The sequence below is a fragment of the Myotis daubentonii genome, chromosome 5 (assembly GCF_963259705.1).
Source record: "Myotis daubentonii chromosome 5, mMyoDau2.1, whole genome shotgun sequence".
In the NCBI taxonomy this organism is placed as follows: Eukaryota; Metazoa; Chordata; class Mammalia; order Chiroptera; family Vespertilionidae; genus Myotis; species Myotis daubentonii.
In genome coordinates, this window is record NC_081844.1 from 57,484,125 (window position 1) to 57,510,250 (window position 26,126).

General features: G+C 39.1%; 1 protein-coding gene across 9 annotated transcripts in view; it reads left to right on the forward strand.

The window, feature by feature from the left end:
* The window catches only part of NR3C2 (nuclear receptor subfamily 3 group C member 2), a 295,026-nt gene that overhangs the window by 146,595 nt on the left and 122,305 nt on the right, over nt 1–26,126 (forward strand). For 6 of the 9 annotated variants that reach the window (XM_059697882.1, XM_059697880.1, XM_059697885.1 and 3 more), the window contains exons 3-4: nt 4,126–4,230; nt 10,441–10,592. In XM_059697882.1, coding sequence (XP_059553865.1) covers nt 4,126–4,230; nt 10,441–10,592 — 257 coding nt within the window. The remainder of the gene's footprint in view (nt 1–4,125; nt 4,231–10,440; nt 10,593–26,126) is intronic. The other 3 variants (XM_059697878.1, XM_059697883.1, XM_059697884.1) reach the window with 3 other exon arrangements.

A 26,126-nucleotide genomic window follows, 5' to 3' on the forward strand; every position in this document is an offset into this window, starting at 1 on the left:
TTTTTACCTAAAAGTAGGAGTAATGAAATTTATCAGAAAAAAACAATGAGTACAGTATATGACAGCAACCACAGTTTTAGAAACAATAGCCACATCTGGTGGAGAATGAGGTGATGGAAGGAACTCAGCAATCGGATAACAGCACCTCCGCCCTCTGAGTTGCGTTGAAGGCCTGAGACCCCGTCCTTAGCATAGCATGCTTCTGCCCACGGAACAGTCAGTGGTCATTTCATTGAGGTGAATTGGAAATGCTGTCCTATGGCAGACCCTGGTTTTATCATTCAAGCCAGAGGCCAGGTTAAAAGGAACCTTAGAAAGTCCTGATTTTGCAGGTCAAAAGCAGATGGAAAACAGTAAGCTTAATCCTCCAAACAGTGCTTTAGCATTTGAAAAGGGAGCTATGTAGGGTACGTAATAGGTAAGCATAGGCAACTGTTGATGGAACATACAGCATTGCCTCATCAGTGCTGGAGGGGTGAGGTGGAAGAGGTGCCTCTGAATTTCACTAAGTCATCCAAAATCTACTGACTCCAGTGCCCTCTGGTTGCTCCTGCTAAAAGCCGCTGCCTTTTTCTTCTGAGGGAATTCTTGATGAAAAATACCTGAAGAGCAGCTCTTGACCCTGCAGATTTTTGCATGTGTGAGCATACGTGTTTCCTCTTCAGTGTGTGTGCAAGCAGACCTTATTTCCCAAGATTCCCAGTGAGGCTGGCCTTGCCCCTGAGCCGCCTTTGGCAGCTCTGACAAAGCCATTCTGTTCGGTGAGGCCTGCGGCCAGAGCCCAGTGCAAGTGAGGTTGCCTTTAAGCAGGATGAGGATCCATTGCTGTTTTTTGCGCGCGGTTGTGCGGGAGGCTCCCATCGAGAAAACCCTGTGGATGACTTGAAAAATCCATTAATGTTTTGAAAAGGGCCATGATATTTTACCTGTTGTAAGCTAATGTGTGAACAGGCAAGATATTTTTATACTTTCACTGAAAGATCATTTCAGAGTGTTAAGCTGACTGGAAAACTCTGATATTATTTCATAATTATGGAATTAACCCTAAGAAAATAAGTTTATAACTTGGGATTTTCCCTCCACAGTTTTTCTCTCAAGTGGCAGCTCATTGATTATTCGGAAACTGAATATTAATGAACAGATTTGCTTAACCCTTTTAATATAAGCATTCTGTAGGATTTTGTCATATTAAGATGCCGCGTTTAATATTTTGAAGGGCGGTAACTCTACTCAGAGTCAGAGTTGCGGTAAATCTGAAGCAAATGTGGTGGGTGTCATGTTGACAAAAGTACTGACATTGCTCTTGATGTCCTTATTTTGGAATAGGCTTCTCTAAACCTCTCACATGTAAATTCTTGAAATAACACTATCCCTTTATCCTATGGGAACAAACTTAGTATAAGGCAGGAAGAGAGGAGGGTACGAGTTGATACGAAAGCCCCTGTGACCTTATGTAGGAGTCAGCCAGCAGCAGTGAGAGTTGAGTTCGCGAATTAGAGGGCAGTACCAGAGGCAATGAAGGCATTATTTCTGGAATGCAGGAAAAACCATCAGGGAAAAAGCTGTTTGGAGCTTTGACTCATTAATTCAATTGATAGAGAGGAGCCATATTCTGTTGCTCAGAAAGGCCACAGTGCAGCATATTTTAGATCAACTTTTTGAAAATGTGGTAAACAAAAAGCATGCTGAAATCAGTAACGTCTAAATCACTCAGGTTCAAGGTCCGCAGCTAAAACTAGAACCCATCAGCACTCAGCATATCATGCCGTCTGCATTAGCATCTATGTCTGCATCTTAACATAAGGATAGTTCCTGATCACCGGGAAAGTTAAATCATGCTTAGTATATATAGGACATTTCAAAAGCAAAGTCACTGTCATTAAAAACACTCAAGGAAGCATTTGGAGATTATCTCCTTAAAATATACTTTAAAAAGAACTAATCCACAGATGATGTAGTAAGTTCATGATTCCTTCTCAGAGGATTCTAACCAACTAATGTATATAAATACACTCACACATGCTAATGACTGCACAGGCAAATTAGAACGTGGAGGCATTTTTTAAGCACACATATTTGGCCATTGTCTTAGCAACCACTGATTGGCATATCGAGCTCCATAAAGGTTTCTGGAGATGATTTGATGTTGGATTTTTTTGGAGACTCTGCATATGTTTAAATGGTAATACTAGATACAGTTTTATGATGACAACTTCCCTGAATATGGAAACTCCTTAATAAAAAAATGGCGAGTGCTTTCCATTTTAATATGGCTTACATATGAATCTTATATGCATAAAAATGACCGTAGCTAACGTCAGGGGTACCAATGACCTTAAGTCTTGTCCTCTTGGTGGCATTTGACACTGTTAATCTCCCACCCACCCCTTTTATTCCAGGATTCTGCATTATCTTGCCTTCCTGCCTCTGGTTTTTCTTCCTTAGATTGACTAGTGAATTCACCCTTCCCCCTACCCCCACCTCAGTAGAAATGCTAGTTTTCTGTATATTTCCACCTATTACTTTGTTTTCTCCTTATTTAAACTTTTCCCTGAGTGAGCTCATCCATTCATTTTTCCATGCATAAAATCTAGAATCCTTGTTCTCTAATAATAATCTATCATATACGGTAAGTCCCAACCTCTCTCTTATTGTACATGTTTTTTTTTGCGCTTGCCCTATTCGGTCATACTTAGTTGTCTTGCAATTAGTTCATCAGACCTTTTAGCTTTCATTTGTCTGTATTGTATGTGTTTGAAATTGTGATCAATAACTTTAATTATGTCCTTTAACATGCTAAATTTTGTACCTCTCTCTCTACATTTTCCTTGCCACATTTTTGGTTGCTCACCAGATTGTCCTAGAATTATCTCAAACTACTTCACCATGTGTTAGAGACCTTCTGTGTTTAATAAAAATAGATTAATTAAAACAATTCATTAGTAACAAAGTACCTAGTAGTTAAATTGTTTATTTCCCTTGTTTTGTTAGAAAATTCATTTAACCATGGCTCAGTGGTTGAGAGTCAACCCATGAATCAGGAGGTCACGGTTTGATTCCCAGTCAGGGCACATGCCCAGATTGCAGGCTCGAACCCCAATAGGAGGCTTTCAGGAGGCAGCCGATCATTGATTCTCTCTTATCATTGTTGTCTCTCTCTCTCTCTCTCTCTCTCTCTCTCTCTCTCTCTCTCTCTCTCTCTCCCCCTCCCTCCCTCCCTCCCTCCCTCCCTCCCTCCCTCCCTCCCTCCCCACCTCTGAAATCAATAAAAATATTTTTTAAAAGACATTTAGATTTAAATGTTTTTTCATATTTTTCCAAAAAAATAGATTTTACATATTTTGTCAAATGGTAATCTCTCTAGCCATAGCTTATGTTTATGGAGAAAAAGTTACTTGAATGACCTCCTAACATAGATCCTTATTTTTTAAATTCTACACATACTAGTGTGGGCTTCATTTTCTTGTGATATAAAATATTCTCCCCCCCCCCTTTTTTTTCTTTTAGCTCTGTGTCAGGCTACTTTTCTGCTGGGCTGCAGCTATGCTTTCTTAATTATAACTTTGAGTCCTTGATGGTCAAATTGCATTCATTTAAATGAAATTTAGTGTAGAAAGTACATACCTCATTAAACAGAGCCACTTTAATAAATATTATTAATGGTATAAACTGTTGTGAAAACAAACAAAGAAAGTAAATTGGAAAAGACTAATCAACCATTGCTGTGATTTAAATTACATTTTCCAAGCCAGTTATGTCCTTGAATTTTCTGTATCTGGTAACTTTAGTTATAACTTTACTCATACAGCTAAGATTGTGAAATAAATACCAGTTTTTTAATTCCACTCTGTGATGCATTATTGATTGGGTTTGAGATGGTGGTCCTTATTGAGTGAGGAATTATCTCCTAAAACATTAATGATTCACTTATCATCAAACGTAACACCAAAAAGGCTTTTGGGTTTTTTAATTTTATGTGTGGGTGAAAATAAGAATTTTTTTTAATTAAACATTGATTTATATTTGTGAATTTTTTATTGAGTGTTTTCCAAATCCTGTTTCTTAGATTGAGTGTTCTTTATATAAAAGAGTATGTATTTGAATCTCAATAATTGTTTATCCTAGTGATTTAATGTGGCTGTTCCAAACCTACACACTGCAGACACCAGGGGAGCCAGAATTCTTACCAGAAATGCTCAAATCATATGCACACAAAAGATTGCCTATACAGTAAGTGAACACTATGGCTGTTGAAGTACCACTATGTCATAGTATATTTTTTAAAAACCTTTTCTTCTGGTGCTTTCCAATGTTATATATGCTTATATAAATTAAAAGCAATATATAAAATATAATATGGAAAGGTACAATTATCTGTAGTTTCACTATTATGGCAGTCACTGTTAAGAATTACAGCTACAGCCCTAACTGGTTTGGCTCAGTGGATAGAGCATCGGCCTGCAGACTGAAGGGTCCCAGGTTCGATTCCAGTCAAGGGCATGTACCTTGGTTGCGGGCACATACCCAGGAGTGGGTGTGCAGGAGGCAGCTGATCGATGTTTCTCTCTCATTGATGTTTCTAATTCTCTATCCCTCTCCCTTCCTCTCTGTAAGAAATCAATAAAATATATTTTTAAAAGAATTACAGATACAACAGTAATACTAATAATTGCCATAGTGTAAAGAATATTTAATATGTTAGACACTGTTCTCAGTGCTCTTACATATAGTGAGTAATTTAATCTATAACAACCCTATATGGTAGGAACTTTGTTATCACTACTGATGAGGAAGCTGGCCTAGAATGCTTACATAAACCTGATATATATTGCTCCAAGTGTTTCCTTTGGGTAGATTATAACTTAATCTTGTGGTTATTATTTTATTTACAAAAATAGGAACATATTTTGCAATAGTGTTCTAACACTATCAAGTTCAAAACAAACTCCCCCTAACTCTCACGCTGCTCTTCCCCCATTTTACATGTTAATTAATAGCACTACCATGCAAATTTTCTCCAAGTCCTCTCAGTGCTATCTACTTGGAAAAAATAGAAGAAGAAAAAACCCTATTCCTAATGTAGCCACTTCTCACTGTTGTTACTACTTTATTTGTAATCCAAGCCATTATCATCTCCTGCCTGGATAACTGCAGGAACCTCTTGGATCATCTCTCCACTTCCAACACACCCACTCTTACAGTCCATTCTCCACACAACAGCCAAAGTAAAAGTCTTAAAATGTCAATCAGTTTCAAAGATCACTACGATAGGATGTCAGTAGAAACTGGAATTTTCCTGACCCACCCACAGTCTGTGGACTATATTGTGTGATAATAATGCATATGTCCCTGAGACAGCTGGCTGAGCTTTTGAGAATAGTCTGTGTCCCTGGATATTTTTTTTTCATTCCTCTGTTCAAAGTTAAATGAACCATATGGGAATTGAACCTGTAACCTTGGCCTAACTAACTGACCTTCTATAAAATCGCCTTTTAGAAATGTATGTTCTACTGTAATGAGATTAGGAGTGCAGTTTCATTCATTCAATAAATAGTGCCAGTGCTGCCCTAATGGCAGCAGAGAGCCCAGAGATGTGTAGGACATGGTTTCTGCCCTCAAGGGATTAGGATAAGTGCCCAGGTCACTAATGTAAAGGGAAAAAGTGATGACTGCTGGAGGGGAGGCATTAGCCAGATGCCCAAATGAAGCAGGCGACAGGACAGTGATGCTCCCTGCTGGAGAACGTTACAGAGCCATGAAGGATGGACGGGGTTTCCAGGAGGGAGTAGGAGATAGGTAGTGCTGGATTGAATGTGTATGGTGGCATCCACACCTTGACAGGGATATTGGAGTGTGGCGAGCACAAGGTCAGGCAGTAGGAGAAGACCTGCAGGAGAAAGTTGATTTGGAGGAGGTACTTAAAGGTGCTACCAGGGCTATCCTACGATGGATTTTGGTAAGGACAATTGAAGATTTCTGAGCTGGGAAGCAATAGAGTCAGAACTCTTTAACAGGACATTCATTTGTCAGCCACTATAGAATGGAGTGAGGAGAGGCTGGGGTTAGGGAAGAGCCCTTTGGAAGTGATGAGCCTGAAGCAGTGGTACCACCTGTGTGGTGAAAGCGATGCAAGGGTGTGCAAGGCTGAAGCGCTCAGGACTTGGTGACTGATTAGATGTGATAGTTAATGAGGGGTCTAGGGTTTGAACCTGGTGACTAGCAGATGGCAGTAACCTTCCAGAAGTTGATAACACGTAGATCAGAGAGGTAATGTAAAGGTAATGAAAACATGACATTGGAACATGGGGGAGAGGCCAGAGCTGGGTGTGAAGATTTGGAAAGTCAGTCACCAAGAGAGCTGTTTGAGCTGGGTGGTGAACAAGGTCATTAGAGAGAGAGTGTAGAAACAAGAAGAAAGACGGCCAAAGATAGAACTAAGAAAATCCATATTGGTGATCAAGAAAATAAGAGACTATAAAATAAAGGAGGCATTAGGAGAATGTTCCAGAAATTGAAGAAGGAGGCACTGCTGAAAGGCAGTTAGAAGCAAATTTGCCCTTTTGTCATTGAAAGATGTTGGTGAACAAGAAGGAAAAATAATTCATGTTTTTTTAATTTTATAATTAAACAAATGTATTGCTTTCATTTGGATTTCTCACCCTTTTTATACTTAAACTTTCTCTTAAATTGCTCTTAATTTGTTTCTGCTACATACTTTTCATACTCCAGACAGTTAAAAACAAGTCACATTTCTTTATGAAAGGAATGCAGTGCGCCTTCAGAATTGATCACGTGTTGGGTTTTATGGTGATTGCTGTGAAAATGCCACTTAGTGGAGATCCCCCATTTAGTCAAGTGTCGATTAAGTGCCTGTTGGGTACCAGGTACAGTTCCATGCACAGTGGTGAGTAACACCAAAGAAAACCCTGGCTCCTGTTGAGTTTTCTTTCTTGTGTGATGATGTTAACAATAAAAAACCCGAAGAAGTAAAATATGCCACATGTGAGATGGAGATATGCACCAGGAAGGAAGCGAAAGCACAAAGTGGGAGAGGGAGAGCCGAGGAAGGGGTCTGTGAGTAGAGTGGTCAGGGAAGAAGGCCTGGAGAAAGTGGTGTTTGATGAAGCCCAGAAGGAGATGGTAGAGGGGGTGTGTGGATATCTGGGGGCTGGCGGGGCTGCAAGTGCAAAGGCACTGAGGTGCTGTGCTTTGAAGGCTAGCGAGGAGGCCACTGTGCAATATGCAAGCAAGAGATCAGAGACATCTCAGGGGCCAGATTGTGGCCCTGTGGTCATAGAGACTTTGACTTCTGCTTTGAGTGTGAGGGAATCCCTTGGGTGGTTTTGAGCAAATGAGTGAATAAGGTTCATTCTACTACAGGGGATGAAAAGGGACAATGAAAAACAAAATCTGCTAGGAGGTGTTGATAGTTTGGACTAGAGTAGTACCAGGAGAAATTGTGGGAAGGGATCCGAATCTGAATGTATTCTGAGAGTAAAGTGAATTAAATGTAACCGATTAATGTGCAGTGTGAGAGAAAGGAGAGTCAGGGATGAGTCCAAGTTGCTGTGTTAGTTTTCTAGGGCTACATAACAAAATACCACCATCTGAACTGGATGCCTTAAGCAAGGAAGATTCATTATTCTGTAGTTCTGGAGGCTAGAAGTTCAAGGTTAATGTGTCAGCTGAGTTGGTTCCTTCTGAAAGGCTGTGATGGAAAATCTGTTCTGTGCCTCTCTCCTAGCTTCTGGTGTTTTCTGGCAATCCTTGCCTTGTGAAAGCACCCCTGGCTTCATCTCTGCCTTCATATCTTCACATAGCATTCTCCCCGCGTGTGTGTCTGTGTCCCAATTGCCCCTTTTTAATAAGGACACTGGTCACATTGAATTAGGGGCCCACCCTACTCTAGAATGACCTCATTAATTAATTAACTAATTGTATCTGCTATGACCCTATTCCCAAATAAGATCACGTTCTGAGTTCCTAGGATCTAGGATTTCAAGATAGGAATTTGAGAGAGGACATCATTTACCCCATAACAATTGTCATTAGCTGAGTTGAGCAAGTCTGTGGGAAGATCAGGTTTGGAGGCAGGGAGAGGTCAGCAAAGTGGTGCACATACTAAGTTTGAGGTGCATATCGGAAATGTTGAACAGGCAGTTGCGTGAATGAGTCTGAAATTCCAGGGAGGAGTCTGGGCTGGTGATAAACATTTGGAAGTCCAAGGTGTATTGATGATATTTAGAGCTGAGACAAATGAGATCACCAAGTAAGTGAGTTTGAATAGAAGAGGGAGTGCCAAAGACTAAAGGGAAGACTATTAAGTATCGGACCAAAACCAAGGCTCACAAGAATGTTAAATACAAATCCCATGTATGCTTGTAGTTGTGGGGGGGGGGGAATTACACTTTAATGGTGATTTTAACTTATATTTTGAATGTTTACAAACTCGTATTTTCCTGTGAAATGTAAGAGAGTCAGTCAGAGTATGGGTTGAGTTTCACTGGCTGACATGCTAAAGAAGTCACTGGTGCTGAAATGGAATGTTTTGAATGCCATAAAGAAGTCAAAGGACAGTAATAAAAATAATAAAGAGCTCTTTTCTCAGAAGGAGAAACAACTTTGGAGAACATTGTTTCAGCCCTTGATTTAAGAAGTCATTTTCTAGAAAGCCGGTCATGCCACGGTGCTCTGAGCAGCTGAGGAGTTTGTTCCTTCATCTATTTCTAGTGAGATTGGAGTTTAAACATTAAAATTGTGTGTGTGTTTTTTTAATTATCATGGCAATATTATCACATTTTCCACTAATTTGAAAAACAGAAATAACTGTATCACAACTGTTCAGTCCTTTTGGTATATTTTTTTTGGTTTTTTTTGTTTCTTTTTTGTTTTAACCACATGCCTGCTGGTTCACAGGGACACAGATGCCCTACAGGAAGGTGGAGGCGGTGACATAACAATCCACCCAAAGTTTTCTGGGCGTGTCCAGCTAGAATTTCTCTGCGCCATCGCACTTCCTGCTTCCTCTGCCCTCTTTCCTGGCCTGGCTGTCATCTGGTGCTGCTTTGAGACTCAGGGCTGCTGTCACCTTTCCGGAAATGCTCTCTGACTAGTCTGTCCCCACCCTTTCCAGCGTGAAGGCTGAGCCCACACGTGCCACCATACTTCCCCACACCATGGCACTGACTCTGCTGGTCCACAACCCCACTATCTTGGAGGACAGCCTGGTTTTTAAAAAATATACTGATTTTTTTCAGTACTTTGCAAAGCACCTATGGGTAGCTAGATTTTCAAAAAAAAATGTTTGCAGCCCTAACCGGTTTGGCTCAGTGGATAGAGTGTCGGCCTGCAGACTGAAGGGTCCCAGGTTCGATTCCGGTCAAGGGCATATACCTGGGTTGTGGGCACATACCCAGTAGGGGGTGTGCAGGAGGCAGCTGATCGATGTTTCTCTCTCATTGATGTTTCTAACTCTCAATCCCTCTCCCTTCCTCTCTGTAAAAAATCAATAAAATATATTTTAAGAAATGTTTGCAGACTGTGCATGAAAAAAAAAAAATTAGCTTCTCTGCCTACTCAATACACATCTAAACGGTCACAGAACTGATTCCTTATTAGAATTGAAAATGTTTTGTTCAGACTGTGCTATTAACTACCACAATAATATATTATATATATTGAAAAGATTTCTTCTTAAAATATATTCATACAGATTGCTGCTTAAAGGGTTAAATTTGCCCCTAAAAATTATTGCCCAGAACCTGTCAGTTTCTTACTTGAAAGATACCTGAGATATTTACCATGTATGGCTTTAAAAATATATTGACTGTGCCCCTTTGAACTAGTAAGCAAAATGAGGTAATTGGAATATACCTAAGTAAGGTAATATGGAAAAAATGCAGAAGCTTCAAGGGGTTGGGGTCAAGTTGCTGGCGGTAGAAGCAAGATTATTTTTTTAATTTTAATTAGTGGATTGTTTTGGAAAGAGGAGTTGGGTTTTTTGTGTGTGTTTATTTTTTTTTAACCTGGCATAATTGAGGTATATAATGTGAGTCTGGGTGAAGAGAGTTGAGAAGTATTATAATTGTTCTTTGATGCCAAAAAATACTTTCATGATGACTCAGCTCAAGAGTCTTCTTCTCCCTGCCCACCTGGAATACAAATTTTTGGTAAACTTTCTCGAAAACAGGGGAAGGAAGAAAGCAAATGGTGGTTATTTATTATTTTTCTATACTGAGAAGAGGCTTTGCTCTACAGAATGGTTGATAGCATGACTCCACTAGTAGAGTTTACCTTCATTATATAAGTCCTCGTATGTGACCATTACATACTGAATTCATTTATGGAACCATGATTTATGATAACGTTTGAGCTAAGCTGTACAGCATATCAAATGTGCCATTACAGTGTAGTTACTTAAATCTTTCTTTCTTTCCCCAGCTCTACGTTACGAAGTGTTTCTACTGGATCCTCAAGACCTTCCAAGATATGTTTGGTGTGTGGAGATGAGGCTTCAGGCTGCCACTATGGGGTAGTAACCTGTGGCAGCTGCAAAGTGTTCTTCAAAAGAGCAGTGGAAGGTAAATGTTCATGTGGGTGTTCCTTTTACACATTTTTCTCCAGTGTGTAGACTTGCACAGTTAACTCTATAGCATTATTGGGAAATAATGCAAAAAGTATTTTGATGTGATCTGTCAGTAATATACCATATAGTAATAATGCCTTTTCTAAAATCCACCTGAAGATTTTCCACCAAGCAATATTTAATGGGAATGATTTGAAATTGTGAATTTTTTGTGGTTGGTTGGTTGTCTCAGTCTGTTTTTCAGTGAGACATAGAAAAATAATTCTGTCATAAATTTCATTTGTATAATCTGAAAGAGCATTTGTAGTAAGAACACACAAAATACATCATTTCTGCCTTTTCCGCATTTCTGTACAGTTGACTCTTGAACAATGTGGGGGTTAAGGCACCGACCCCCTGTGTAGTTGAAAATCAGTGTAACTTTTGACTCCCCAAAACTTTACTAATAACCTACTGTTGACCTTACTAATAACATAAAAATGTGTCAATTAACACATCTTTTTATGTTATATACTGCATTTTACAGTGTAGTAAGCTAGACAAAAGAAAATGTTAAGGTTCATAAGGAAAATACATTTATAATATTTATTGGGGAAAAATGTCCACAAATAAGTGGACTGCTGCAGTTCAAACCATGTTGTTCAAGGGTCAACTGTATGTATGTGTGTGTGTGTGTGTGTGTGTATACATATATATATTTATAGCAGATTAAAACATGAATATGAGGATCACTTCTGTAATTTAGGTTGTGTTCAATGCAGAATGATTTCATTTCACAGCTACTTCAGATGCCAGGACCCTGTTTCAGTCCTAACTTATTCCTACTGAAGGTTTCCAAATGGCTAATTAAATTAAAAATTTGAGATCCTCTTTTAAAATGAATTTTTCTTCTGTCCAAGTAATTATACTTCCTAAGGAGAAACAGTCTTTTAGTTTATTTTTGCCTTCATCACCCTCACTTATAAGCAATTAATTAACATCAGACTTAGGCCAGATGGTTTTATTAATGTTGACTGCTATGGCTGGTCAAAGTGTAGAATTTTTGCTATTAGTAAAAGTAATATTGTATAATTGACACTTATTTTCACTAACGAGTTCAACATGAAGATTCCCGCAGGTTTATTTCTCAGGGCAGTTTTCTGAGAGAGAAATGGATGCTTTGGAGATGTAAGCATACATGACTCAAATGTTTCACCTTTGTTTTGCTGGAGACCACAAGGTAATATCCTTAATTCTGAGATGAAAAAGCTGACTGATTAATTATTTCTTTGCTTCTTGAGTTTCTTTTGCATTATTGAATTGATATTACATGATTTTACATTATTTACATTATTAAGTATTTAATAGTCCCTAAAACCAGCACTGAATCGGTAATATGAGTTCCATATTTCTTTCTCCATATATGATCTCTGGGTAACAAGTGACAGAAAATTCAACACAAACTGGCTTGAGCATCAGTGTAAATTCATTGTCCCATACAACTTTTCCTAGTATAGGCGTGGCTTCAGGCAAGCCATGGTCTTAAGCCAGGTCATTCAACTCAATCCCATTCTCTCTGTTGCTGGACTTTGCTCTTGCTGTGTTCTCATGCAAGTTCTGTCATTGTGATGAGACTGCCAGATCACCATCAAAAAGAGGTTTTCTGTTCCCAGCAGTTCTTATAAAACCCCACTATTGAATTTAACTTGACTCACATGCTCCACTCCAAAGCAGTCACTGTGGCTGGGGAATGCAGTGATCCAATAAGCTAGTTCTGGCTGGAGTCAGCCAACTTGAACTTCCTAGACTGAGTGTGGGAGGGAAAAAGGTGGGTGCTGTTACCAGAGGCTGATTTCAAGAAAATAGGAAAAGTTAATTTGTACAATACTGAAATCAGTTTATTTTTGAAGCCCCCCCCCCAGCCTCTGTCTCTTTTCTTAACTATATGATTAGTTCAGTAGAAGATCAATAGGTGAAATTTACTTCTGGTACCTTTCTAATTCCTCCCACACCTTCCAGTTCAAGAACCCCCCTCCTAGGCTCACTAGTTAGGATAATGTGATATATAAAAATAAAGTGATATAAGAAGGGCATTTGGAGATATTCAGTGGGAAGCTCCGTGTTGACCTACCTACAGGTTGGCCTTCAAATCAGAACCCACTTTCCATTATTTGTAGAATCTGCCCTTGTCTGCTTCTGAAGCAGAAGGTTTTCTAGAAGTTTTTGGCTTAGTTTTTGTTGTTTTGTGTAGTTTGTATGGAAGTAGCTGAGGAAAGAGGGTTTTTTTTGTAACTGAGGTATACATGAATATAGAAAAACCTAATTGTCCATCATTTTCCTGCATTGGAAAGCTGATTAGTAATGGATAATGAAATTTGATGAGTGCCTCTTAAGACTTTTACTAATATAGCTTATTTACTATTTATTTGGCAATTAGCATTTTAAGGCTTACATGCATGAAACAAGGCTGTATATTTTAAATATAAACTTTCTGTTTTACTTTGTGTGTCTCTGTGTTTGTGAGAGACAGAGAGAATAAATATGTGAAAAATATGGCTACCTTTGTGATTTAATAATAACAAATCATTTATTAATACTTTATACAGTTTGAGGCACTAATTTCACAAAAGTATGGTCTATGAATATTATGTTTATTCCCCTTTTACATATGAACTCATTTGGGATAAGACGCAATCAACTAATCTATTCAGAATCATAAGGCCAAACCTAAAGCCATGCTAGTCTTATGACTCCTAACCTAGACTCAACCTAAAGTTTCACAACTCCAAATCTCATAATTTGTTATTTCTATTTTCCATAATTCTCAAGTTCATGAAAATTCTACCTATGTATCATTTGTTCATGCCTACATAATGGTAATGAAGGAAGTGATATAAGCATTGTGAAAACACAATTTGGTACACTTACTGTGCACACATGGGTTAAGTGTGTGCCTGTGTGTACATAACATATACAAATGTGTATATGTTTTGAATATTTACTAAGTTTGTTTTCTGGTTTCCCTTGATAACCTGAAGCTCCTCTGATTAAAAAAGCAGAGAATTCTAAGGAGCAGCAGGTACAGGGAGCTGAGATGAGAGGAGCCCAATGAAGCCGAGAGGAACTAATACCACCAAGGGCAGAACCAGAAATGACCACTGGAGAGGAGACAGGAGGGAGCACATCACAGTCGGAGCTCTGAGTTTATTGGCTTTAGGCCTTATGCCCAAGCACAGCACTGTAAAGCTTGGTAATAGCATAGTGGTGACTGTGTAAGGAGACTACAGATCATTTTTTTAAGTGTAAATCATGTTATTTGTTCTGTTTAATGGGATATATATGTGTACTTAGTTTTTTCTTCTTAAGCATCTATACTAATAATAGCCTAGCTGGTCATCATGCCTTTACACCAAGATGCCCTCACGCCATTACAATCCCACAGTCCATTACCAGGAGGCTGCATGCACAGCGGGCGCACAAGAGTGGGCGGGGACTTGATGCTGCATGTGTGGCACAGAGGCGGGACCCCCGGTTCCAGCCTACCTCTTTGGGGCAATCCATTGAGGAGCCCCAGATGGGTGGGCGGAGCCTACCGCTTTGGGGCGATCGATCACGGGGCTCCCGCACTGTGAGAGGACACAAGCCAGGCTGCCCTCCCCTCAAGTGCACGGATTTCATGCACCGGGCCTCTAGTTTAATATAAAAACACTCAGAAGTCTCATCAGAATATATTTGCCAATAGTGTCAGTTAAAAGCCATGTTATTTTACCTTACATATGGACGTTTGTAATTTCTTTTTAAAATTTTACCTGCTCATTTGCCTTGAAGTTTTTCAGGACCTTTTTTTTATTTGCAAAAAAGTGTGTGTGTGTGTGTGTGTGTGTGTGTGTGTGTGTGTGTGTGTGTATTATTATTAAATTGGGTTCTCCTTTGTGGTGGAAACTGAACTGGCTTTAGGGTCAGAAGACTTAGTTTTAATTTCCGGTTCTGCCTCTCACTAGGTGTGAGATTAAGGCAAGTTACTTAATTTATCTGGGCCTCTGTTTCTTTGTATATAAATGGGAAAAGTAGTATTTCCCTATCTTAATATTGCTATGGGAAATTACATGAAAAAAATGGGCAGATTTTATGGTTGTAAAATGAATTTGAAGTATTAGATCTTTATTATTTTCTAAGAACAAAATGCTAAAGTTTTTTGGTCATGTCTGTGCAGAGAGATCCTGTTAATGACACAGTAATTTTGCACTGTTGGGGCTTCACTTGTAAACCCTTCATTTTTTTCTTCATTAGATTTTCATTTTTCCTGTAATATGTTATTTTGTCCATAAAGCCGCCCTTTGAGGTTGTGACATAAAACAGTCAAAACTAAATGACCTCCCCCCCAAAAAATCAGTAAATGAGCAATGAAGCTGCCTCTAGAATTTATGCAAGCCCTTTGACTTCTAATCTGTAATGTGTAATTCTAGTCTTGATTTTTTACTGCCTCAGTCTTTCTCCAACTGTAAATTGCCATGTGTTTCATCTCATGTGTATTTTACTTTGTGATCCCTCAATGAACAGAGCTGACGACATTCAGCACACTATTTTATAACCTAATTTCCTTTTGGGATAGTCAGTGTATAAGCTGTATCTGGAAGACACAGCCACCACAAATCATTGAAGAGTTATAAGGCTATAAAAGAAGAGAGTTCATTATTATGTAAAGTCAACTGTATGTATATGTTTGTAAGCAGACCTGTTACACTAAAGAGGCCAGAGCTGCTAAGGTCAGCCAAATTGTAGCATGTAAGTTTCCAACTCTGACATTTCCCTTTAAGTAAGAGACTTATAAATCTATTTCCTGAAATTAAATTGCTTTAAAACATATAATTGTAGATTAATCTCAGGGTTCCTCGCATAGAGGTGGTATTTTAAGACAACCAGTCTGTGATCCTATACCTCATTCCTTTTGCATGCAGTTCATAGGCTTAAAAAATCTTTCCATTATAGATTATTCCATGGGGAAGATGTTTTTAAGAAAATGTAATGGTAAATTCATAGTTTTCTTTGCTTTTCTAAAGTTAATGAGTCAACTGAGGAAGCCCAGAGAAAAGCGTCTCACCGTGTCATACACCCCAGTTATCCCATCAGTGCTGTGTGTGCCCGTGATAAAAGGAGCGTGAGCATGTTGGAGGTGTGGGGGACTGACAAAACAATTGTGCTGCAATAGGAGAACTTAAATTCAGGGGACACAGGCTAAGTCGGATGGGGTTGTATAATAATTGAAATGTAGCCATCCCTTTATAATTGGCAAGGTAAAATTCAGGAAATGATAAAGCAAGGAAATAACTTAATGTATATTAATGGATGTCTTTGCTTTATGATATGATCCAGCCCTCAGTGTTCCCATGCACCATGTATCAGAAGCTAATGGACATCAAAGTCCATTGTCACTGCTGCAGAGCTGCTGAGTCAGAGATGGAAACCGAAGGCTGTTCAGGGTTACATTTCTCTCACGAAATACTTTAAAGATTATTTTTTCCTTTACCAGAATGTAGGAACCAGGTAACCTGATTCTTTCTAATTACTTACCATCGGAGCCTAAACAAATACCTACCCAGTAGATTAAAACTATCATTTTTACAAGCACTCTTTTCCTCCCTACATAGGCGTAAGGCTATAGTGTTCATTTCAAATTACTGCCCAGAATTTTTATATCCCTTCAGTTGGTTACTATGGGAACATGCAGAGCCCTGACATTTAGGCCAACCTGGAAGGTCAAGGAAGGCTTCTTAAAGAATTGACCCCCAAACTGAATCTTGAGAGATTAGAATTGGCAGTGCTGAGAGGAATAGGACAGGCTGTCTGCACAGGGAGCAACTTCATGTTTCCACTGTGAAAATTTGCAGTGTGAGGTGACAGAAGATGAGGCCAAAGGTACAGATGGGGTCCAGGTCCTGTTGACAAAACATAACCTCTGAATGTTTTCATGCAGCAGAGTGGTAAACTCCACTTTGCAATTAATATTTGACTGCATGGAGGTATGCTCATTTATAGGGGATGTTTTAAATCATTTGGGGAAGAGATGACCAGGCATAGAAAAGAGGAGGGAGGGACAGTGAACAAGACTATCTGGGGAGTATCATTGGCAGTTCTGGACTGAAAGTGAAGCAGCAAAAAATCTAGGAAGATTCCCCAGGCTCAGCTGCTGAGGTCTTTGCTAAGATTTGGAAGACTGGAATGGGAGCAACTCCGGGAGCATGGGAGCAAAGGTTCTTCGACTCAGCAAACCTTTATTCATTGTCTCCTGAATAAATGCCAGACACCATTCTAGGCAGACTTAGGGACATTTTGGGTGAAGATCAAGGGAAAAAACAGACCAAGATTTCTGCTCTGGTGGAGCCTTACATTCTAGTGAGGGGTAGTGGAAATATTAAGCATAAGAAATGAGTTACTCATGTTGCCTATGAAAAGTTGATAAGTTCTATAGGAGGAAAAAGCATTGCCAAGATCAAGGAGATTCAAATGAGATTTGGTTTAAGACAGTGCATTTGAAATGTCTACTAGTATAGGACAGTCAAGCGTGTCTAACAGGAAGTTGGATGTGCGATTCTGAAGCAGGGGGAGCAAGGCAAGATTGAAAAGAAAGATTTTGGAATCATCATCCAGAGAGTAGATGTGTTTTCCCAAGAAATGGGTATTTTTAAGAGACAAGGTTAGAAGCTTAGAGGACATATATCTAGAACACTGTGTGTGTGCGCGCGCGCGTTACGTGTGTGAATAATCTTTCTTTCCTTCTCCAAGTTGCACACAGAAAAGTCTTAGTTGGTCTGGTTATTCCTAGTTTAGCTGAAGTTCAGACAGAATGCATCTGTGGAATTTTCAATCTCAGCTTTTGGTCTTTGTCCTTCATTAAGTATTGATATTGAATCTTAGCCCGTCCAGTGCCTACAACCAAACTGATGGAAGCATGTAACAGGTGCTCATACAACATTGGTTGAGTGTTTGATTACTATTTACATATATGGATGGGATTCACCCTCATTTCTGTCACTGTTTCTCTGAAGTAGAAATTGTTGACATAATTTATTAGAAAATGATTTGAAGTAGGGACATTTGGGCCAAAAATAAGTAGACATTACCCAAAGAGAGCTTGTAGCTTAAATTTTTGACTTAAGGTACACTTCACATAGCAAACTTGAAAAAAATATAAATTAGAAGCACGGTGCATACTTTTCAGAGTTACTCCCCATGTATATGTGTTTATTTACAACCCATAAAAAAATCCAAAAGCAGTCAACAGCTTTACATGAGTCAAAATGAAATTTAAAATAAGTGAGATGAAAAACAAGCAAAGGGACGATGAGAGCAAGAAAGAAATAGAGAGCCAGAAACAGGGATGACAGAGAATAAATGCTCCGAGACCTTTATAGAGACCAGCCACTGACTTGGCTGTTAGCTTTCTAGCAGCCAAACCCAAGACAAGTCACCTGACCTATAGTGTTCTTACAAACTAGTTTAGGGATTTGACTGTTGATAAGAAAATGTTCATGAGCTACTGTATTTTTAATGTGCCTGTTCTTTCCATGGGAATTATAACCTGGAATTTAAAAAGTCTCTTTGGTACTAATGGAATAGTTTTTTTTTTTTATCTTAAGGAGCAGAGTTGAAAAAAATGTTTTATTCTGTGACTCACCTGCTCCTCTACTAATAGCTGCTGTTTATTGAGCAGTTACTAGATGCCAAACACTGTGCCAAGCACTCCATGCTTTATCTCATTTATTCCTCATAACAGGCTTCTTAAAACTGAACGTTTTGTGAATTTTAGATGGTAATATCTTTCAATCTGCACTCTCTGAGCAGTTGTTGTGACAAGGGAAACATGGACTGTTTTTAACAAGACTTAATACTATGACTCTTTACCACTTACAATTAATAGCAATATTTGTAAATATCTGAGTACTTACTTTTGAGCTCATTATGCTAAGAACTTTGTATATTCTCATTTTATTCTTCATAATAATTCTGTGGAATAGCTAGGATTATTATCTATCCTCATGTGAGAAATCAGTCATCTAAGGCGTGTAAAACTAGCCCAAGGTCACCTGGGTTGAAGGAAGTGGCAGAGTTGGGATTTGAACACAGGAAGCCCAGGAATTCTGAATCTGTGTACTTAACACATAAGCCACACTGCCTCTCACAGAGTCATATCAAATCCTAACTATTTTTACCCATCAAAAAGTAGGGCAACATCTCTGCCTTTTTAACACTTATGAAGAGCACATTATAATTTAACAGTTATCCCGCTATACTCTAAATAATTAACTTCTAGCCATTCCAACTTAAAACTCTAATTCAAATTTCTGTGGCCCTAATGGGAAAGAAATTGGGTAGTCTCTATTTTTTCTTAATGGATGAACTCCATATTTTTTAAATATTACCATTCCCATCTTTAACATCTTGATATTAATTTAAGCTTTATTTAAAACTTTTATCTTCCCGTGTCTCATTTCCTGTGTGTGATAAAAATTAGATGTAGCCTATCAGGCTCAGAGGACCATTGCAAGAATGGCCTTCCTCAAACAAAGCTGAAAGCTGCTAACTCTTCAGCTTTTGCTGTCTGCCTCGTGCCAAATGTTGCTCTCATGCCATTTGTACTTCTAGTGTAATTAGGATCAGATCATGCAATTTATAGGATTTGATCCTCTTGAGAGTGATTTCACACCACAAATGAAAATCACTAAACTGACTGAAATCAAATGCCAAGATAGCACCCTGGAAGGTTGAGGAGGAGGAGGCACTTCGGAGGAAAGGAAATGGGAGGCTTAAACCGGAGTCCACAGGCTAAAGCAGGCCCAGTTCAGTGAAAGCCTGGCCTGGCTAGAGCTGGCCTGTACCCAGAGGCGGAGGAGGTGTCTGAACAAAGACACTGGGGGCAGAGTGTGTAAGGTCCTCATATTGGAATGAGTAATCTCAGCCCTTCTCTTAAATACAGCATATCTACACTAATAAAAGAGAAAAATGGTAATTGGCGTACGACGATACCCTTTTCATTGGCTAATCAGGGCTATATGCAAATTAACTGCCAACTAAGATTGGCAGTTAACTGCCAACAAGATGGCGGTTAATTTGCATACGTAGGCACAATGCAGGGAGGCGAAAGGGAAAGCAGGAAGAAGCCCCCTGCCACTGACAGTGATCGGAAACCCAGGGGGGAGCGAAGAACTGGGGGCCGCCATTGCCCTGCCCCCCAGCCATGATCGGAGAATCAGGTGCCTTTGCCGCCCTGGCCAGTGATAGCAGGAAGTAGGGGTAGAGCCAGCGATGGGAGCTGGGCACGGTCGAAGCTGGCAGTCCCAGGAGCTAGGGGCCCCTTGCCTGGGCCTAAAGCGGAGCCCACGATCGTGGGGCCGCTGCAGCTGCGGGTCCCCGCTGCCCGGGCCAAACGCCTCAGCCAGAGGCATCCTGCAGGGGCAGGGGCGGAGCCCGTGTGATCGCGACACCCCCTGCTGCCACTGCGGGCCCCCGCTGCCCGGGCTGGACGCCTAGGCCAGAGGCATCAGGCCTGGGCTGGGGGCAGAACCAGTGATGGGGGGAAATGAGGGTCCCCTGCCCAGGCCTGACGCCTCTGTCAGAGGCGTCAGGCCTGGGCAAGGGGCCGATCCTGCGATTGGAGGGTGATGGGGGTCAACGCCTGAGGGCTCCCAGTATGTGAGAGGGGGCAGGCTGGGCTGAGGGACACTCCCCCCCGCCCCACACCCAGTGCACGAATTTCGTGCACCGGGCCCCTAGTCTTTTTTATAAGGTTCTTTACAGTGGAAAGACTGGACACAGTGGCTCAGGTGGTATTTCTATCCCGTGGTGTTGTGCAGGGGCTCACGGCAGGGGCCCCCTAGAGGAGGAGGAGACAGTTGGGGTGGGATGCTGGATGACAGACTGGAGAAAGGGCCAGCCTGGTTACAATTGAGTGGGAGGCCTGATTGAGGAAGAATTGGCAGGCCTGAGGTGGGTTAGTTCTGGAGAATGAGGGTGCTCTGACAGAGAACTTTCAGGATGCAGATGAGGAACAGAGATCAGGACTGGCGAGACTATAGAGATAGGTTCTCAAAAAGGGATAATGTTGCGTTTACAAAAGCATCCCCTTCCTGTGTGAGCTGTGCTGCTAATTAATAGTGAGCTCTTATACCCCACAGAGCAAGGAGCCATCCCCAAGGAAGGGTGAGAAATGTGTTTTCTCCAAACAGGTAAAAGGCTAAGGCTCCATTAAATCACTGGCATTTGACAACCCAGTGCATCTTTGCAGAAATGTTTTGTTTATTTTTCTAATGGTAAAAACATGAAGTAAAGCAAATGAAATAAAACAAAAGATTAAATAATATAAATCTGGAAGGATAGCACAACTGTCAATAAGAATTGAAGTCACTTATAGAAAATAAGCTGAGGAGTCAATGGGGTGAGATTTTTTCTTATGAAGTTTAATATAAATTCATACTTACATATAGCACCACAAATAAAGTACAGGCCCATTAAATTGTATTCGTTTTAGTAGAATTAAAACTATATAGTTTGGTGAAAAATAAGTAAATACTTCTTCCTCCCTCCTAATCTCTTCTTATATTTTCATTTTCTTCTCCAATTTGGAAGGAAGAACCAGGACTTGAGTTGGGAGAGTCGCTCTACCATCTTAGAAGCCATACTGACTACCTGCTAACATTTTAGTGAAAGGCTTGATGGATATTTCCCAACAATTTAACACTTACTGTAAGAATTTTCCAGTAAGAAACCGTATAAAAAGCATCACCAACATAGGTTCCAAAGTCATTTTATGTAGAGTATAGTGTGAGTAGAGAGAGAATTGGCCTTGGGATCAGACAGGCTGGACTTCAGTCCAGAATGACTCTGCCCACTCTGAGACTTCAAGCAAATAATTGAATGTCTGTTCCCCCTTCGATACACAAAGAGAAATCTTAAAAGTATCAGTTCAATCCCTCTCTGAGTTAAGAGGCCAAAAAGCTATACATGTACGTTTGAATTGCTTTATAAATGATTAGGGATTGCTTTACAAACATTATATTTTTAAAAGAATTTCCCCCTTTTTTTTTTTTAGGAACTAATGTGATCAATATGCCTTTATTCTCAAGAAAATGTGGAAAATTTAAACTGTAGCTACCTTATGTACATGTTAAATATTTGATTTGAAAAAAACATCAGTAAATATTAAAGGAAAGCTTATATTATTTTAGGCCAGGCTTGGAATTTTGAGCTCCTCCTCCCTGGTTTAGGCAGGTCTATATCGCGCCTGAGTACTGTATCAAAGGACTGCAATGGGGAAACCTTTAAGTTTAATCTGCCTGAAAACATAACCAGACAAAGAACAAAGACAGTTTGCACACTCTTTCTGCATCTTAAACAATTTGGAAGGTCACAACTACTTTTTACTTTCTTCTTTTTTTAATGAACTGTACCAAGATTTTTCAAACACCCTGTGTTCTCCTACCCTCCCACTCTTGGTGAAGGACTTAATTGGAAAACCAGTGCAGAATGAGTCTAGGTTGATTGTTTTTCATCTAGCCTGCATCATAGCATTTTCCCAGTTGAACCAGACTAGCAATTTGATATTGCTCACATTACATAAGTAATAATTGTTTTGTTTTTTACTAACCAATATGAACTGAAGTTGCATTCCAAAAGAGAATAAGAATGAAGAGTATTACTTGCCATTAATTAGAAATCTTAAGCACTGTTTTTAAATAAGAAGAGATGGAAAAATTATTAGAAAAACATTATTATTAGATAGAATTGGGTAAAATATTCCTTCAAGCAACTTTCCCTTTCCATTTTTAAAATTAAATGTGCTTCTGACTTTTCTGATGAGGATTTAGATTTATTTGAAGAGCTTTAGATACTATAATTGGTGATATTTAAAATAAAAAAAATATTTGTTACATCTCCCAAATATTGAAATAACTGACTTTTGCCTAATTTGACCGTCGTTTCACAAAACAAAGCGTAATAGACAAGATGTCACTGACACCCAAAAATCCAAGTCCAGAACTTGGAGAATCAAGCCAGGAACAGGTGCTGAGAAAACAAATGAAGAGGCGAGGAGCCAGCAGGGCCAGAGGCGATTAGGTATGAAGTGTCATTGAAAATAGGAGGGAAAATGCCCCACATGTGCCCATAGGATAGAATCAGACAGAAACCAGGCACCTTCATTCAATACTGCAAACGTGTTGAGCGCTTGCTACGTAGGAGGCACTGGGTGTGTGTGCTTCAGTCCATTCCCAGCAACGAGAAGGCGCGGGGATTTCCTTTACTTTATTTCAAACAGTGTAAGTTTTGGGGTTTTTTTTAAAATCATATACTGCATCCTGAAAATTACTTGTAAAGCAGAAATAATCACATTGAGCCTTAGGAATTAACTTCAATTTTTTCAGTGAAGCAGTACAAGTTGCAAAAAAAATGAAATGGAACCAGGAAAGATTTCCCTTTTTACAAAGAGTCTCACTGCTGAACTCAGTCTACTATGCAGAAAACTGGAGTTTTCAAGTACTGGTAGCTATTTTCTGTATTACACTGAGTTGTAATTTATAGTTGTGACTCACAGGGAAGGGATGGGAAGGAAAAATAAATTATTTTAGCAGCAAAAATTGGCCTCTATTGAGCCATTAACTCACCATTTGTAAAACAAATCAGAAAATTAAAGTAATTTTTAAATTACTTGAAAAATCAAGCAAATTGTCCTTCCAGTAGTTAGGGGAGCTCATCATAAATGTAACAGAAATGTCTGTTTCTTCATTTATGTAGCAAAGCAGAGGATGCTTTCTGTTTTATCTTTATCATAGCTTATTGCATAAATACTAATTTTCTCGCTTGTTCCAGCTTCCTTCCCTCCCTCCCTCCCTCCCTCCCTCCTTCTCTCCCTCCCTCCTTCTCTCCCTTCCTCCCTCCCTCCCTTCCTTCCTTCCTTCCTTCCTTCCTTCTATCCAATATGACTGGAAATTATAATTTAAAGGAAATAGTAATTTTTAAATAGCATTAATTGGCATTAGTAAAAAACACAATGGAGAAATAATTATATAAAAAATGTTTTAGATATGAAATTCCTTTAAAAAACTTTCCCTTTAAAATTTTTTAATTAACCTCCACATACATGATTATGATTTTTTGAAGATTCTCACTTGCTAGCTGGACTACAGAACTATATCGTTTCAGATACTTGTCTCTGTGGTACTTTCAATAAAAATTTTTTAAAAATCAACCCTATATTATATCTTTCTACAGTTACTGAGATATGTTTAAGATGTTTAAGATATGTTTAAGGCATTAATGAACATTTTTTAACATGTAACAACATGAAAATAAAATCGTTTTCCTTTAGTTATTGCATTATGACATCATTCTACTATAAGTTACAGATAATTTGTTTTGGGAAAAACAATTACTTAAAGGGGACGTTATTGTGCAGAGAGGTGTGTGCCTGTGAATAATCGTGCTGCCTACTATAGACCAGTCTCTTTTAAAATAGAAATTGCTGTATACAGAATTATGGGAAGGGCCTTCTGCTTTCTTTCACATCATTTGAAATAGGGACACCAGCCATTTTCTTACATTCAGGTTTCTAGAACAGGTTGCATATACCTACTCATTCTTATTGAATGACTAATTATGAAATCAGTCCCAGGCAATGACTTACTGTATATTACACAAGTAAAACACAAGATAAATAGTCTTCCTACTGTTTGATCCTATTGATCACATAACAAAATATATTATCATATGTGAAATAGATCATAATTCCATTTCTTACACAAAATCTCCATTAAACACAGTATTTCCAGATTCAGTCTAATAAATATTAATGCTTATTTTCATTTTGTTTTTATTGTGATATAATGCACATAACATAATATTTATATCTTAACCATTATTAACCATACAGTTCAATGGAATTAAGTACATTCACATTGTCGTGCAACCATCACCAAGATCCATCCCCACAACACTTTACATGTTATAAAAATGAAAGTTTATACCCATTAAACAGGAACTCCCCGCCCTCACCTCCCCTAGCCCCTGACAACTATCAATATACTTTCTTTGTATGCTTTGTTTTCTTTAACATATGTCTTTTCCTAATTTTAATTGTAAGTGAAAGTAGATGATAGTATCTCATTTTCAAGATGACGTGTAGATGTTCCATGTTATTGTCAGAATCATAACTTTAGGGGTCTGTATTCAAATTCTAGTGTCACTGTATATATACTGTCATCATAGTTAATATTTATTAAATCCCACTGTGAGCTAGGCACTGAAATGGACATTCTGTATGTGTTTTTCTGTACAGTTTCTATAGGAGTTAAGTAGTATCCTTATTTTTTTAATGAGGAAGTTAATTAGAAGAATTAAGCAATTTATCCATAGTCACACAGTGAAGGACAGAGTTTGGGATTGCATGCAGGTCTTTCTGACTCCACACACTCCTTTGTTTGATTTCACAGTGTTGCCCTAGGATCTGGGGCAAGATTCCAGGCTCCCCCTGATTCCTAGCTGTGCAATGAAGATAGGATGCTGGATCTGCCAACTACCTAGTACACTGTGGACATTAAATAAATGATAGCTGTTCGAGGTGTTCTTATCATTTGTCAGACTGGACATATGTCACAGAGTACACAAAGCTCTAAGTGGTTAGTTGATGGAATAGTATAGAAAATGTCAGGGGACCCATAATTTTATGTCAGATTCCACACCCAGGCACTCAATATAAAATGTGTATTTGAAATCAATAAGGGGCTGCTTTGAATCCTGGTGAGAATAAATACCATTGAAATTGGATGTAGACCTAGGGGCAAGCAGCTTTCCCAGTTGTTAAAATAGTTCTGTTTTATTGTCAAATAGGGCAATGGGTGACATTAAAAGCTATAAGACTATTTGATACTATTTTGCAGAAGGTGATTCACTGCATGATGTTATCTGTGGGCACAGATCACAAGTCCCAAGCTGTAATTTTTCTAAAAGGAGTAATTTTAATTCTAAATTGAAACAAAATTTTACTAAATGTCTGCCCACAAAAGCCTAATGCTGAAGTATCCTTTAAAAAAACTTTTCAAAGAGAAAGGAATGCAATAATGGATATATAAAAAAAAATACTTGGCAGTTTCTCTCCCTTCAGGATCAGCTCTACAGAAACCAGAATACACTGGCAGCAACAGCCAAGATCCTGTGGGCTTGCGCCTGAGAAGTAGTTCACAGTGCAGCTCACCTCCCTTACTTCATGTGCCACTGTGACAACAGCTTCTGTTTGTATGTGTGTTCACAGCAGTGAACAAGTGCAGTGAGGACTTAGCAAGCTCCCACAGCTTCCCCTCAAACCTGAATCTGACTCCAAAGCCAGTACCGTTCCCTGACGAAGTAGCTAACACTTTGAGTGCGGCACGTTGGAGAAAAGTGGAGTGCCCCTTGGTTAGAGATTGACAGTGGAGTTGGTTTACATTGTCCAAACATATTTTTTTAAACTTCTGTTTTTCCCCCAGAAATAGCTAGGATGCTCACTGCTCTCGTCCCAAAATTTATAGCTGATAAG